The sequence below is a fragment of the Mustelus asterias genome, chromosome 6, assembly GCF_964213995.1.
Source record: "Mustelus asterias chromosome 6, sMusAst1.hap1.1, whole genome shotgun sequence".
In the NCBI taxonomy this organism is placed as follows: Eukaryota; Metazoa; Chordata; class Chondrichthyes; order Carcharhiniformes; family Triakidae; genus Mustelus; species Mustelus asterias.
In genome coordinates, this window is record NC_135806.1 from 7,814,935 (window position 1) to 7,832,110 (window position 17,176).

Sequence of the window (17,176 nt, forward strand, 5' to 3'; positions counted from 1 at the left end):
CACTAGCTTTCGGAGCGCTGCTCCTTCGTCAGGTAAGTGGGAGTTCTGTTCACAAACAGGGCATATAAAGACACAAACTCAATTTACAAAATAATGGTTGGAATGCAAGTCTTTACAGGTAATCAAGTCTTAAAGGTACAGACAATGTGAGTGGAGAGAGCATTAAGCACAGGTTAAAGAGATGTGTATTGTCTCCAGACAGGACAGTTAGTGAGATTTTGCAAGCCCAGGCAAGTCGTGGGGGTTACAGATAGTGTGACATGAACCCAAGATCCCGGTTGAGGCCGTCCTCATGTGTGCGGAATTTGGCTATCAGTCTCTGCTCAGCTACTCGGTCACGGGCATTCGGCCTCTGATCTTCGGGGAAGCGTTCTCCAAGGCGGCCTTCACGACACACAACAACGCAGAATCGCTGAGCAGCAACTCCACATCATCTCTCTAACTAAATCAGAGAGTGAAGAGAATTATTCAGCTTCCATTGGAACAGTGGAAGTCATATTCCGAACATCCTCATTCCCAATTTCCAGTGTCACAGGAAAGTCCAAAAACATATTGCCCATCCCTAGTTGCCCTGAGAAGATAGCTGTGGACCTTGTTCTTGAGCAATATGGATTGGTGATCCATATCGCAGCCACATCGGTGTGGGGTTGAAAAGAAAGAAAGACTTGCATTTGTATCACACTTTTCACAAGCACTGGGGACCTAATCGTACTTCACAGCCAATGAACTATTACTGAAGTGTAGTCTCTTGCAGTCATGTAGGAAACGTGTCAGCGAATTTGTACGCAGCAAGATCCCACAAACAACCACTCCAAAGATGTGCGGGTTAGGTTGATTGGCCGTGCTAAATTGCCCCTTAGTGTCCTGGGCTGCATAGGTTAGAGGGATTAGCAAGTAAATATGTGAGGATACGGGGATAGGGCCTAGGTGGGATTGTTGTCGGTGCAGACTTGATGGACTGAATGGCCTCTTTCTGCACTGTAGGCATTCTATGATTAAGCCAACAACTTGGCAATGACTGGGTCATTTGTTTTTGCGCTGATAATTGAGGGATAAACAATTTGTCAGGATGTCAAGGGCAACTCCCCCCACTTTTCTTTGTGTAAAATCCCAAACATGTGGATTTTAACAAAAAGAAAAGACCCGTGGTTTGCACACGTCGATTCAAAGTAACACACGACAGGTTTTATTGAGGGAGATGTTCTCTGCACAGAGTACAAAACTGAAAGCAGCCTGTGGCAACATCCCAATGACATCACCATCGAATCATGTGATCAGCTCTTAAAGCAACCTGCAACCCTTTTAAATATAAACCCCATTGAAATTCCCTCAAGGAATCAGTGAACCAGTTATGTCTAACCTTTCATTGGGCTCTCTTAAAAAAAAAAGTGGGCAGTACAGTGGCACAGTGGTTAGCACTGCTACCTCACAGTGCCAGGGTTCAATTCCCGGCTTGGGTCACTGTCTGTGCGGAGTTTGCACATTCTCCCCGTGTCCATGTGGGTTTCCTCCGAGTGCTCCGGTTTCCTCTCACAGTCTGAAAGACGTGCTGGTTAAGTGGATTGGCCATGCTAATTTCTCCCTCAGTGTACCCAAAACAGTGTGGCGACTAGGGGATTTTCACAGTAACTTCATTGCAGTGTTAATATAAGCCTACTTGTGACAGTTACACTTAAAAACTTAAGGTCACGAACCCACTCAAATCGACCCACTCAAGACTACGTTGAGAGACTCGGCCGTCGCACCTCTCTCACACTCCTCAACCACCTCGTACACCAGCTCTGCAGCAGACGCCGCAGCCTGGAAACCAAAAAAGAGTCCATATTCTCAATTTGCGCTCAGAACGCAGCAGACCAGCTCTGAAACACTGCCAAACAGATGAGACAATGGAACTACGCCATCTACATGCACACCAAGAACAGGAAACTTGAGAAAATCGGCATCATCACCAGCAGCAACCAAGCCTCCCCCCGTAGCACAGTGGAAAATAGTGCCATTGCAGGGAAGTCCATTGTCAACTTGCCACTCATCTGATGAAGGAGCAGCGCTCTGAAAGCTCGTGATACCAAAGAAACCTGTTGGACTTTAACCTGATGTTGTGAGACTACTTACTAAAAACTTAAGGTTATTTTATTTAATCTTCTTCCACCTCTTTGTTCTCACTGGAGCGACGGAGGTTGAGGGGGGCGACCAGATAGAAATCTACAAGATTATGAGAGGCATGGACAGAATGGATAGTCAGAAGCTTTTTCCCAGGGTGGAAGAGTCAATTAGTAGGAGGCATAGGTTTTAAGGTGTGAGGGGCAAGGTTTAAAGGAGATGTACGAGGCAAGTTTTTTACACAGAGTGCCTGGAACTCGCTGCCGGGGGAGGTAACGGAGGCAGATGCGATAGTGACTTTTAAGGGGCGTCTTGACAAGTACATGAATAGGTTGGAAATAGAGGGATATGGTCCCCGGGAGGGTAAGGGGTTTTAGTTCAGTCAGGCAGCATGGTCGGTGCAGGCTTGGAGGGCCGAAGGGCCTGTTCCTGTGCTGTAATTTTCTTTGTTCTTTGTTCTCTTCTATACCTTTATAAATTTGTCCGGGTCGCCAACGTGGCACTAGAAGGCACTAGCGAAGGATGAGATGCCTCCTGATGTTTCCTCTCTTCCTCTGGGCACCTGCCTGACAACTTTGCCTTGTCGCAAGGTTGTGATTGGAGATTTACCAGATTGGCAAAATGAATAGCATCAAGTTTGGAGCAGCTAGCAAGTAAAAAACATCTTTAAAAAGTTGTGAATCGAATCCTTCCACCTACGATAAATTCCCAACTAAGAATACGGGTAAATGTCAGGGAACTGTGGCTGGATTTTAGCGCATTTCGTTTCATATCTGGCATCTGGAAATGTTTGGAATTTTGGACTCTGTAGCTTGACATTTATTGTTAGAAAAACACTCAAGTCTGTTTTAAAACAAGCAGTTCAAGGACATTACAAACTAACATGGTTTATGGATGAGGAGTCATTTTGAACTAAGTTGTCGGAATTCCTTGTGGGGGGAACAAGACTTTTTGTATTAGGATAATTGTGGACATTATAGCATAGAACTGGCAATGTTCATTTGATAAGGTCTCTCACTGGAGACCTGTTGCCCAAATGAAATCTCTTTGAATAAAGAATGTTATGAAATAGGTTAATAAATGAGCCTTGTTAAGAAATGAGCGCTGATTTATTGTATTCAGTCTTTTGAGTGGGTCAGTTGTAACAAAGAAGGTGTCCCTAGACCTCAACAATTTTTGTAAGCATTGCAAAAAGCAACAATCTTAACCAAGATTTATTAAAGCCAGATTTAGTAAATGTCTATAAGTTTTGACACAGCTTTCAACCTTTGTGTTCCACTTCAGACTGAGCCGGGCTTCAAACTCTGTTTGCCATCCGTTGCTGAGGCAGCCTATCTACACCTTTGAGACAGTGTCTACCTCATAGAAACATAGAAATATAGAAAATAGGTGCAGGAGGAGGCCATTCAGCCCTTCGAGCCTGCACCACCATTCAATACAATCACGGCTAATCATGCACTTACAGTATCCTAGTCCCGCTTTCTCTCCATATCCCTTGATCCCTTTAGCCACTCGGGCCAAGTCCAGCTCCCTCTTGAACATATCTAATGAATTGGCTTTCTGTGGTAGAGAATTCCACAGATTCACAACTCTCTGAATGAAGACATTCTTCCTCATCTCAGTCCTGAATGGCTTACCCCTTATTTTTAGACTGTGACCCCTAGTTCTGGACTTCCCCAACATCAGGAACATCCTTCCCGCATCCAGCCTGTCCAGTCCCATCAGGATTGTATATGTTTCCATGAGATCCCCTCTCGTTCTTCTAAATTCCAGTGAGTACAAGTCCAGTTGATCCAGTCTTTCTTCATACGTCAGTCCTGCCATTCCAGGAATCAGTCTGGTGAACCTTCGCTGGATTCCCTCAATAGCAAGAATGTCCTTCCTCAGACTAGGAGACCAAAATTGCACACAGTACTTGAGGTGTGGCCTCACCAAGGCCCTGTATAACTGCAGCAAGACATCCTTACTCCTGTACTCAAATCCTCTTGCTATGAAGGCCAGCATGCCATTCGTAGAAATGGTCGAAAGCTTCATGTTTTTAGATGTCCAGATCACTAACAACCTGTCCTTGTCTCCCCATGCCAACACTATAGTTAAGAAAGCCCACCAACGCCTCTTTCTCAGAAGACGAAGGAAATTTGGCATGTCAGCTACGACTTTCACCAACTTTTATAGATGCACCATAGAAAGCATTCTTTCTGGTTGTATCACAGCTTGGTATGGGCTCCTGCTGTGCCCAAGACCGCAAGAAACTACAAAGGGTCGTGAATGTAGCCCAATCCATCACGCAAACCAGCCTCCCCTCCATTGACTCTGTCTACACTTCCCGCTGCCTCGGCAAATCAGCCAGCATAATTAAGGACCCCATGCACCCCAAACATTCCCTCTTCCACCTTCTTCCATTGGGATAAAGATACAAAAGTCTGAGGTCACGTACCAATCGACTCAAGAGCAGCTTCTTCCCTGCTGCTGTCAGATTTTTGAATGGACCTACCTTGCATTAAGTTGATCTTTCTCTACACCCTAGCTATGACTGTAACACTACATTCTGCACTCTCTCCTTTCCTTCTCTATGAACGGCATGTTTTGTCTGTATAGCGCGCAAGAAACAATACTTTTCACTGTATGCTAATGTATGTGACAATAAATCAATTCAAATTAAATTAAAGCTTTCCTCATTGCCTGCTGTACCTGCATGCCAACCTTCAGCGACTGTTCCACCATGACACCCAGTCCATTAGTCATTGAAACCCCTCATTCATATCAATGTCCATCTCTACACTCAATTGTTCCATTGCTCTGTCAAGCCACCTCCCAAGCTTTAGTTAACGCACACTCTGACTTCTCCTGAACCCCACCAATTGCATCATTTCTCAAGAGAAGTATCGCTCATTCGTCATCCTAATCTTTGAGAAACAGAAACAGACACAGCAGTGCCTTCGGTCATCATACACCCACACTCTGGAATTCTCTAATTCTTTCACCAAAGGATGTGGGGATATTGGGGCGAATGGCATAGATGATCAGCCATGATCTGATTGAATGACAGAACAGGCTCGATGGGCTGAGTGGCCTACTCATGCTCCTATTGTTATACAGCTTTAATTTAAACACCTTCCAAGCTTTCCAGTTTAATGAGACAAACAAGGACAGTAATTCAATTATTCCTTTATTTAACACTTCTAGTACCAACTCAAACATAAACAGTTGCAACTCATTAACTCTTTACTAAACTTTAACTCAACATCAACTTTAATTATTTAACTGAAAATAGATACTACTGAGTTTAGGAAAATCTTGGCCAAGAAATATCCTCGATGTGGAATCTATCTTCTTCTTCTCTGAAGCATCCTTCAGGGCACAAGTCTTCTTGCCATGGTTGGTCTCTTCGAGTTATCGCTGGCAAACAAAGGCTCACATGTCTCTTTATCCACAATTCTCCACTCACTTCTGGAAGATTCTCTGTCATCCAGCCAATTAATTGATCAGAAACCCTAATTGCATTGTTCGATTAGGCCAAACAAATACAAGCAGAATAGTGGCATTGGTCACTCCGGACCCCATCATACCTTGGCCCCTTAAGTGCATATTGTTTATATTCCAGATAAGGAACACTGACTCCAAAAGTCTGTAAGGAACTCTTTCCTGCCAAGGACAAGATGTTAAAATCTGACACCTTCTGTCCTTTGACAAACTCCAGGCCACTGGCCACAAGAAATCCCAGCACAGTGAAAAAATAACTTTAAAGCCACTATTGCCAATATTGTTGTTAAATTATCATTGCAGCTGTTCTTTCTCCGTCCACACTATGTTCCTGCCACCTTGCTAAATCCCTCCCCACCTTCAGAAACTTCCCCGGAAATCATCTCATTTTGCGCCTCTTTAGTAGCTCTTGCCTGCTTGTTGCCTATCTCTTCAATCTTATATTTCAGTATTTTTTGTTGCTGGGTAATTGGATTACTGGAAACACTGTTTACATTAACCATTGAACTATATGGAAAAACTGGCCTCATTCCCAATATTCCAGGGATTTTCAATCTCCGTGAATCTTTCAGCCTGAAACCACAGCATGGCCATTGAAATCTCTGTTCGTCTCGGCAGGATTGGAAGATCCTGCCAATGTGAAGGGCTGGAAAATACCTGCCATTGTTACTAAAAATGGGATTCCAAAGCTCCAGGTCCAACACTAAATAGGGGGAGTAGCTGGGTGGGGGTCTGAGTGTAAAGTTTAGCCCGTTGATCAATCTATCAGTCGCTGCTCTGTCAGTGGGCAGCTCTCGGGCCTCTGAGACAGAAAGGTTCCAGGTTCAAGTCCCACTCCTGGTCAAGAGCATAAGGACTGACACTCTGGTGCTGTACTGAAGGAGTACTGCACTGTCAGAGGTGCTGTCTTTCACATTAGATGTTATACCAGGGTCTGCCTTCTTCGGTGGTCATAAACCGTGGTGGGCAACCTGTGGCTCAGGGGCCAAATGCTGCCCATCTGGGTCTGAGTGCGGCCCACAGGACATTTTGTTGACTGTTGCCCAGGTGCAGGGTTGCCACATTCCACTGATTCCCGTCCATGTAGTTTTTTTCCGACCGGTCTGACTGAAGTGATTCACCGTAAAGCAAGGACAAGTGAAGTGAGGTGCGTGCTGATTGCTCATAACACTGACTATGAGAGCCGTGCGGTCCGTCTGTGTCCAAAGCGTAAATATTTCTTTTGTTTTACCATTTGAAGTTGATGAGAGTTCTATTAATATAGAAATGATGAAGTATTTTTTATGACAGGTTATCAAATATTCAGTGTGTATTAAATGTATTTAATCTTATTCATGGAGTGACGGTTAGTGAACAAGCCCGATTTCAGTCCTGCGGCCCACTGAGATGAAGGAGGCCACCCATGCGGCTCGCTCACTAGCCTAGGTTGCCCATCTCTGGTGTAAAAGATCCCACGGCACTATTTCAAGGAAGATCAGGAAAGTTACTCCCCAGTGCCCTGGTCAACAGCAACAACAGATATATGGTCCTTACCACGTTACAGGTTGTCTGAGTTTGCTGTCTCTAAATTGGCTGCTGTGTTTCCGACAGTGCAATGGTGACCGCATCACCAAATTATTTCATTGGCTGTGAAACCCTTCGCGACATCGAGCCGCTGTGAAAAAGTACGGCTTCGCTTTTCTTTAGGACGGTGAGAGATTCTACAAGCCTATTGAAGATTTGGAATGATCGTAAGTGAAGAGCTTGCGTGGGACTGGGAAGAGTCACACTTGCAGGGGCGGCACGGTGGCGCAGTGGTTAGCACTGCTGCCTCACAGCGCCGCAGGGACCCAGATTCAATTCCTGCCTCGGGTCACCGTCTGTGTGGAGTTTGCATATTCTCCCCATGGGTTTCTTCCAGATGCTCTGCCATGCTCAACTGCCCCTTAGTATCAGTGGGATTAACAGGGTACGTGTGTGGGGTCAGGGGGATTGGTGGGATTGTTGTTGGTGCAGATTGGATTGGCTGAATGACTGTAGCGATTCTATGATTCTATAGGGCACCAGTTTCCTGTTACAGATGCAAGGAACTTAAGGTCTTGTCCATGGGGCAGTAAGTGACCACCAGGGTCAAACTGAGTCTGATCCTGTAATGACTTTAATCAGGCAATTGTGGTTGGCCTGCTTGAATATGAGCTCCCTGATTAAGGGCCAAATTGATGGTCCAATCAGGGAGCCCCATGCACTGTATTTAAACAGGAGTGTCAGTTCCTCTGGCACTCCGGGTGTAGGCTGCTGATTCAGAGCGCTCTGTGTAGTATTGTTGGATCTTGCAAATAAAGGAAATCTGGTGAAGGGATTCCACCTCCGAGAAATTATTACAGATCCACTGAAGTTTCAATGCCTCAAGCAGGCAGAGTGATCTGACTGTTATTCATGGCTTAAAGATCAAGTGGATTATTCCAGTCGGGGAGAAGCTGACACAGTTAGTGACGGGCCACTGAGCGGTTTGAAGTCCCAATCACTATTTGTAGCCGACTGGAAGCAGGAAGGAATCCTACGGTGTGCGGAATTCTCAGCGACAGAAACTGGAAAGCAGCTTACAGTTTCACAATGAGCTTCTGCCCGAAATCACAACCATTCAGGAATGACAAAAAAAAAGGTAGCGACATAGATTTTTAAAAAGGATTAAAAAGGGAGGAAGTCAGAACGAATCGGATCTTACAGAGCCCTTCAGCAAGGGAATTAGCAATTGATAGGAAGCTAGGATGTCCAATATTGATGGAAAGAAAATGAAAATATCACAGAAAGAGGAGAAAGTATGACTGAAAGAAGCATAAAATATTATGATAATGCACCTTCTCATAGTAGAATCCATAGAATCCAACAGTTCAGAAAGAGGCCATTCGACCCATCAAATCTGCACCAACTTTCTGACAGGGTATCTTACCCAGGGCCTCCAACCCCCAGCCCTATCCCCATAACCGCACACATTTATCCCGCTAGTCCCCCTAACCTGCACACTTTGGGACACTAAGGGGCAATTTAACATGGCCTCTTTCCTTTTAGGGAAGGAAATCTGCCATCTTAGCTGGTCTGGCCCACATGTGACTCCAGACTGTAGCTGCCCCCTGAAATTGCTAAGCAATCCACTCAGTTCAAGGGCAATTGCAATTCTCTTCCCGTAACTCTGTTTCCATAGCTAGTTATTCCCGGGACAGGTCGCTAGTCCGTTGCCAGAGACTTATATCTTAAGGAGCACCACTCCACATCGAGCGTGGCTGACTAGGAGTCTCTCCAAGACCAACTGGAATCATAGAAAAGAATCCTTACAATGCAAAAGGAGGCCATTCGGCCCATCGGGTCTGCACTGACTCTCCGACAGAGCGCCTTACCCAGGCCCTATCCCGATGTATTTACCCTGCTAATCTCCCTAACCTACATATCTTTGGATACTAAGGAGCAATTTAAGATGACCAACCCATCTAACCTGCACATCTTGGGACTGGGAGAAAACCGGTGCGCCCGGAGGAGACCCACGCAGACACAGGAAGAACGTGCAGACTCCACACAGACAGTGATCCAAGGCTGGAATCGAATCTGGGTACCTGGCGCTGTGAGGCAGCAGTGCTAACCACTGTGCCACCGTGCCGCCCCAATTAGGTATGGATAACAAATGCTGGCCTTGCCAATGACGCCCAACATTGAGTAAAGAAAAGAAATCCAACACAGCTACAACATTCATTAAGTAACAGCCTCAATGTGAAGAGGGGAGATGGGGGCTGGGGGCAGGGGGCTGGGATGGGGGAGGTGCTCTTCTGACTTTGCCTCAGCTGCCAGGAATATATTTCAGATATTCAGCCATGTGTGGCACGCAGCACTCTCAGAAAATTATGTGTGGGATCTCAGCAGAACTTCCGATATCAAGTGATGCACCTCAGAAGGAAGAATGAGGAGCGGCAATGCAAAATAAATGGGACAGTTTTGAAGGACGGGCAGGAATCGAGACATTTGGGGATGGGGGTGGGGGGGGGTTTATATACTGAGAAAACGGCAGGGTGAATTGGAATGGCAGGGTGGGACAGTGGTTGGCATTGCTGCCTCACAGCGCCAGAGACCTGGATTCAATTCCGGCCTCGGGTCATAGAACCATAGAAAATTACAGCTCAGAAACAGGCCTTTTGGCCCTTCTTGTCTGTGCCGAACCATTTTTTGCCTAGTCCCACTGACCTGCACTTGGACCATATCCCTCCACACCCCTCTCATCCATGAACCCGTCCAAATTTTTCTTAAATGTTAAAAGCATTTACCACTTTATCCGGCAGCTCATTCCACACTCCCACCACTCTCTGCATGAAGCCCCCCCTAATATTCCCTTTAAACTTTTCTCCTTTCACCCTTAACCCATGCCCTCTGGTTTTTTTCTCCCCTAGCCTCAGCGGAAAAAGCCTGCTTGCATTCACTCTATCTATACCCATCAAAATCTTATACACCTCTATCAAATCTCCCCTCAATCTTCTACGCTCCAGGGAATAAAGTCCCAACCTATTCAATCTCTCTCTGTAACTCAGCTTCTCAAGTCCCGGCAACATCCTTGTGAACCTTCTCTGCACTCTTTCAACCTTATTTACATCCATCCTGTAACTAGGTGACCAAAACTGTACACAATACTCCAAATTCGGCCTCACCAATGCCTTATATAACCTTACCATAACACTCCAACTTTTATACTCGATACTCCGATTTATAAAGGCCAATGTACCAAAGGCACTCTTTACGACCCTATCCACCTGTGACGTCACTTTTAGGGAATTCTGTACCTGTATTCCCAGATCCCTCTGTTCAACTGCACTCTTCAGAGTCCTACCATTTACCCTGTACATTCTACTTTGGTTTGTCCTTGTAATGTGCAATATCTCACACTGTTTGTATGGAGTTTGCACATTCTCCCCGTGTCTGTGTGGGTTTCCTCCAGGTGCTCCGGTTTCCTCCCACACTCCAAAGATGTGCGGGTTAGGTTGATTGGCCATAGTGTCAGGGTGATTAGAATGGTACATATATTGAGTTACGGGAATAGGACCTGGGTGGGTTTGTGGTCGGTGCAGACTCGATGGGCTGAATGGCCTCCTTCTGCACTGTAAGGATTCTATTCTATGACAAGGTTCATTTTTAAACAACTGTGTGTAAACATGTCGCAAAAACTAGTCCAAAATTCACATACGGCAAATATCTGAGTGAAGAGAAGCAGGGTTGAAGGAAATCTCTGCCGGAATTTTACCAATTCCGGGGCTCCCAGAACGGCATTCTCCGTTGGCTTCCGGCGGGATTTTACAAGTTGGCGGCGGGCGAGGTGGTTAAAATCCGGCACTCATGTCCAAATTGGGATCACTGTCACATGGGACTGAATTGTGGGCTTATTCCACGAACTTTCAACTTGAGAATGTCCAGAATATATTTGTCTTGTCCCTGCTTCATGTGTTGAATTACAAACTATGTGACCTCAGTCAGGCACTGAAGGGAAACTCCACCTCTTAAATTATGAGCTGAGAGTGTCTGGGCTTGAATCTGTCAAACTGTCAGGCAGCTGTCTAATGCTGGTGATACAGACCAGGGACTTTACAATGCTTCAACTTTGTTTAAAACTCATTAACGAGGCAGCGCCAAGAAGCAAACCTGATGCTGCGAGTATTTATTTTCTGAAAGTATTCATTGAGCAAGTTTGGACGATACTTATAATTAAGAGGAAAGTTTCTACAATTTCTGAGCTGAAATATAAATCCATTTTGAGTGATCGGAACTGGTTGTTACTGAAAGATGAGCCACATGAAGAGGAACTAGCTTGATCCACAGGGGTCTGTCAATATCATTCAAATTTCAGTGGGACGTATCTGCAACAATCCCATCCATTGACTCTGTCTACACTTCCTGCTAAATTGGCAAAGCAGCCGGCATAATCAAGGACCTCACGCACCCCGGACATTCTCTCTTCCACCTTCTTCTATCGGGGAAAAGATGCAAAAGTCTGAGGTCACGTACCAACCGACTCAAGAACAGCTTCTTCCCTGCTGCCGTCAGACTTTTGAATGGACTTACCTTGCATTAAGTTGATCTTTCTCTACACCCTAGCTATGACTGTAACACTACATTCTGCACTCTCCCCTTTCCTTCTCTATGAACGGTATGCTCTGTCTGTAAAACGCGCATGAAAGAGTATCTTTCACTGTATGTTAATACATGTGACAATAATAATCAAATCAAATCAAATCAATAACACCTCTCAAAAGTGTTGCATCCAAAAAGTTCACCTCTTAAAAACCCATTACACGACACCAAGCTGTGATTAACGTAAACATTCACCATTTGTTAAATTAACAAGGCCATTTAGTTCTCTAGTTTCAATGTAGGTGTCAGCGGAGGCCCAGCAAGTAACACTCCCGCCTCGGAGTCACATGGTCAAGTCTCACTCCGTAGCCTGAGCTGACGCAGCGTTTGCTGCACTGTAGGAGGTGACATCTTTATGTCACTTGTCCACCTGAGTGGGTGGACAGGGCCCCTGATGTTACTCTGGAATCTCTCTTGTTCACCCACTCAGGTGGACAAGACAGATCCCACACTCTGTTACACAGAAGAGCAGGGGAGATCTCTCCTCAGTCATGGCCACAATTTATGCTTTGATCACCATGGAAGCTTGCTGCGTGCAAATTGGCTGCTGTGCAAATTGCCACAACAAAACCAACTTGAGCAGCATAGTGGCACAGTGGTTAGCACTGCTGTCTCACAGTGCCAGGGACCCGGGTTCAATTCCCAGCTTGGGTCACTATCTGTGTGGTGTTTGCACATTCTACCCGTGTCTGCGTGGGTTTCCTCCAGATGCTCCAGTTTCCTCCCACATTCCAAAGACTTGCGGGTTAGGTGGATTGATCGTGCTAAATTTGTCCTTGGTGTCCCAAGATATATAGGTGAGAGTGATTAATGGGAGAAGCACGTGGGGTTATGGGATAAGCCTGGGTAAGAGTTGGTGCAGACTTGATGGGCCGAATGGCCTCCTTCTGTGGGGGTTTTATGATTCTGTGATGATGGAGGCCGGAGCTTTGTACAATCTATCGCCAATGTCATACACAGAGAGAGTAGGACGTGTATCGGGAATAATGTTGAGATTTGACCACAATCTTTAGGCACTGTCCGTCTGTCACTGAGCTGTTGGAGTCCCACGTTACAATGCTGTATATTGTTTCCTCCAGAGCACCTCAGCTGTTGGAACAGGAGACCTCCACCATGGTGGCCGTGAAGATGTTGAAAGAAGAGGCCTCGCCTGACATGCAAGCGGATTTCCAGAGAGAGGCAGCCCTCATGGCAGAGTTTGACCACCCAAACATCGTCAAACTGTTAGGTAACTCCTGCCTTCTGAAGTGGAAATGCATGCGACTACAACAACAGCTTGCATTTGTGTAGCACCTGTAACAACCTTTGGCACTGAGCCGCATTAAGACAAGTGAGCAATTAGCTGGAGTGGAAGGTTTTAAGGAGTGTCTTAGAGGAGGGCAGCGGTGGAGAGGTTTGGGGAGGGAATTCCAGAACTTGGAGGACTCAGGCAGCTGAAGGCACGGCCGCCAATGTTGGAGCCATTAGAATCGGGGAAGTTCGAGAGGTCTGAATTGGAGGAGTGCAGGGATCTGGGAGGGTTGTGGGACTGGAGGAGGTTACACGGTGAGGCTATGGTGCGAGTTGCGAGCAAGCACTGCTTGATTGGTGGCTGATATCAGTTAGCTAGGGGAAGGTTAATGATGGATCAGAATTGGCGCCAGTTAGGATATTGGCAGCAGAGCTTTGGTTAATGTCAAGTTAATAGAGAATAGACTGTGGGAGGTTGCCCAGGGGAGCATTGGAATTGTTGAGTCTAGTCTGACAATGAGTGTTTCAGCAGCAGGCAGTGGGGAGTGGTGGGGGATTAGTGGGATGGGGGGGGAGGGGAGTTTAGGAGCCAAACCTTATCCTGCTCTGCTCATTAAAGCCTATGACTTAGCACCTTGGAACCCAGCCCAGAGCTGCCTCAAACTGTGCCTTATCGATTTCTAAAGGCATTCAAGTTATTTGTCAGGGAAATTGTTGGTTTCATGTAGAGTAACAGCTGTTCCATTCACGTGCGGAATATATACAGTGAGGGCCAAAGCCCAAGGGTGCAAACTGAGGCCATTTGAAAAGACCTTGTTCCTTTGTGAGTGCACAGAGGGAAAACGCAGTGGTGTTTCTGCAGGAAGAATGAAGGTCAAGCACTTGCTGCTGATGAGTACAGTGCATGTGACTAATAAATTCACTCTGGAACCCAAACAAGGTAACATTTCACCTGCTGCTATGCTGCATTATTACACACTGCTCGAGTCCATGAACTGATCTGAAAGTTTGGCTTATAGAGTCGTAGAGGTTTACAGCATGGAAACAGGCCCTTCAGCCCAACTTGTCCATGCTGCCCCCTTTTTAAACCCCTAAGCTAGTCCCAATTGCCCGCATTTGGCCCATATCCCTCTATACCCATCTTACACGTGCAACTGTCTAAACACTTTTTAAAAGACAAAATTGTACCCACCTCTACTACTACCTCGTTCCAGACGCTCACCACCCTCTGTGTGAAAAAACTGCCCCTCTGGACCCTTTTGTATCTCTCCCCTCTCATCTTAAACCTATCCCTCTAGTTTTAGACTCCCCTACCTTTGGAAAAAGATATTGACTATCTAAGAACATAAGAACATAAGAAATAGGAGCAGGAGTAGGCCATCTAGTCCCTCGAACCTGCCCCGCCATTCAATAAGATCATGGCTGATCTGAAGTGGATCAGTTCCACTTACCCGCCTGATCCCTATAACCCCTAATTCCCTTACCGATCAGGAATCCATCTATCCGTGATTTAAACATATTCAACGAGGTAGCCTCCACCACTTCAGTGGGCAGAGAATTCCAGAGATTCACCACCCTCTGAGAGAAGAAGTTCCTCCTCAACTCTGTCCTAAACTGACCCCCCTTTATTTTGAGGCTGTGCCCTCTAGTTCTAGTTTCCTTTCTAAGTGGAAAGAATCTCTCCATCTCTACCCTATCCAGCCCCTTCATTATCTTATAGGTCTCTATAAGATCCCCCCTCAGCCTTCTAAATTCCAACGAATACAAACCCAATCTGCTCAGTCTCTCCTCATAATCAACACCCCTCATCTCTGGTATCAACCTGGTGAACCTTCTCTGCACTCCCTCCAAGACCAATATATCCTTCCGCAAATAAGGGGACCAATACTGCACACAGTATTCCAGCTGCGGCCTCACCAATGCCCTGTCTGGTCCTGTTATAATTTTATAAGTCTCCATGAACTCCAGCGAAAACAATCCTAACCAAGTCAATCTTTCCTCATACATTAGGGCGGCACGGTAGCACAGTGGTTAGCACTGCTGCTTCACAGCTCCAGGGTCCCGGGTTCGATTCCCGGCTCGGGTCACTGTCTGTGTGGAGTTTGCACATTCTCCTCGTGTCTGCGTGGGTTTCCTCCGGGTGCTCCGGTTTCCTCCCACAGTCCAAAGATGTGCAGGTTAGGTTGATTGGCCAGGTTAAAAATTGTCCCTTAGAGTCCTGGGATGCGTAGGTTAGAGGGATTAGCGGGTAAAATATGTGGGGGTGGGGCCTGGGTGGGATTGTGGTCGGTGCAGACTCGATGGGCCGAATGGCCTCCTTCTGCACTGTAGGGTTTCTATGTTTCTATGACATCAGTCCCGCCATGCCCGGAATCAGCCTGGTAAACCTTTGCTGCACTCCCTCGATCGCAAGAACATTATATTACGGCCGGGATTTTCCACCCTGGTTCCCGCCCTCCCCCCACTGCGGCGGGGGGGTGGGGGGCTGGGGGAATCACCTTCAGCGGAACCTGAAGATCCCACCGGCAGATAGGGCCAGAAAATCCAGGCTTGAATGAGGCTCTACATAGAACTCTCTCTCCGCATGCTGTATTGTCATACAGTCTTATGATGGTGTTGACTACATAGTCGGAAAAACTAGAACCAGAGGGCACAACCTCAGACTAAAGGGACGATCCTTTAAAATAGAGATGAGGAGGAATTTTTTCAGCCTGAAAGTGGTGAATCTATGGAACTCTTTGCTGCAGAAGGCTGTGGAGGCCAGGTCATTGAGTGTCTTTAAGACAGAGATAGATAGGTTCTTGATTAATAAGGGGGTCAGGGGTTATGGGGAAAAGGCAGGAGAATGGGGATGAGAAAAATATCAGCCATGATTGAATGGCGGAGCAGACTCGATGGGCCGAGTGGCCTAATTCTGCTCCTATGTCTTATGGTCTTATAGTCTCATATTTCACATGAGACACGATAATGTCTCTCTCCCTAAGTCCAAGTATTTCCTCAATCCCACTTCTATCCTCTAAGCTGGATGGAAATGTCCCACTGCTGCTGTTCTGAAGAACAGCACAGAGGCTTCCCCCCCCCCCCCCCCGCCGTCCTGATCCAATGTCTCACCAAAATTTTCAAAACGGAGCCTTCTATGAATTTGAACTGAAAAGAATGCTCAGTTCAGCTCTGACGAAGGGTCATCCAGACTCGAAACGTTGGCTCTATTCTCTCTCCACAGATGCTGTCAGACCCGCTGAGATTTTCCAGCATTTTTCTGTTTTTGTTTCAGATTCCAGCATCCGCAGTATTTTGCTTTTATCCTAATGTTTTTTTGTCGTCCTGTCCGGATCGAAAGGACTGGAATCCTGCAGCACCTTTCATGATCTAAGAACGCGACAAAATGCATTAGAGCTTTTGAAGTGTAGTCACTGTTGTAATGTAGGAATGACGGCAACCAATTTGCGCACAGCAAGATCCCACAGACGGCAAGCTGACAATGACCAGATAACCTGTTTAATATTGGCCAAAGCGCAGGAGAGAGGTCCACTGATCATCTTTGGATGGTTCCATGGGATCTTTTACATCCACCCAAGGGGGAAGGCAAGGAGGTCCCCGGGATAAACATCTCACGTGAGAGGAAAGGGGAAATATAGATTTCCATGGAGATGTAACGGCCAGGGCCTGTGTTCCATTACTTGAGCTCAAATTCCACACAGTCGGAATTTGAAACCGCTTTGTTCTACATTTGTTTAAGATTGAAGCAGTTTCTTCAGTCACAAGCCGCACAGTTTAAATCCCACACAATGATAATGGCCAGATTCTCATCAGTGACTGTGAGGAAGGGTGGCAGGGTGGCACAGTGGTTAGCACTGTTGCCTCCCAGCGCCAGGGACCCGGGTTCAATTCCCAGCTGGGGTCACTGTCTGTGCGGAGTTTGCACGTTCTCCCCGTGTCTGCGTGGGTTTTCTCTGGGTGCTCCGGTTTCATAGAATCACTACAGTGCAGAAGGAGACCATTCGGCCCATCGAGCCTGCACCGACAACAATCCCACCCAGGCCCTAGTCCCAGAATCCCACATATTTACCCTGCTAATCCCCCTGACATAGGATTAATTCAGCATGGCCAATCCACCTAACCTGCACATCTTTGGACTGTGGGAGGAAACCGGAGCACCCGGAGGAAACCCATGCAGACACGGAGAGAAGGTGCAGACTTCACACAGACAGTGACCCAAGCC

The 17,176-nt window shown here is 46.5% G+C and overlaps 1 protein-coding gene across 1 annotated transcript in view; it reads left to right on the forward strand.

Moving 5' to 3' along the window:
* The window catches only part of musk (muscle, skeletal, receptor tyrosine kinase), a 157,791-nt gene that overhangs the window by 127,070 nt on the left and 13,545 nt on the right, over nucleotides 1–17,176 (forward strand). Inside the window, exon 16 of the mRNA XM_078214049.1 lies at nucleotides 12,804–12,952. Coding sequence (XP_078070175.1) covers nucleotides 12,804–12,952 — 149 coding nt within the window. The remainder of the gene's footprint in view (nucleotides 1–12,803; nucleotides 12,953–17,176) is intronic.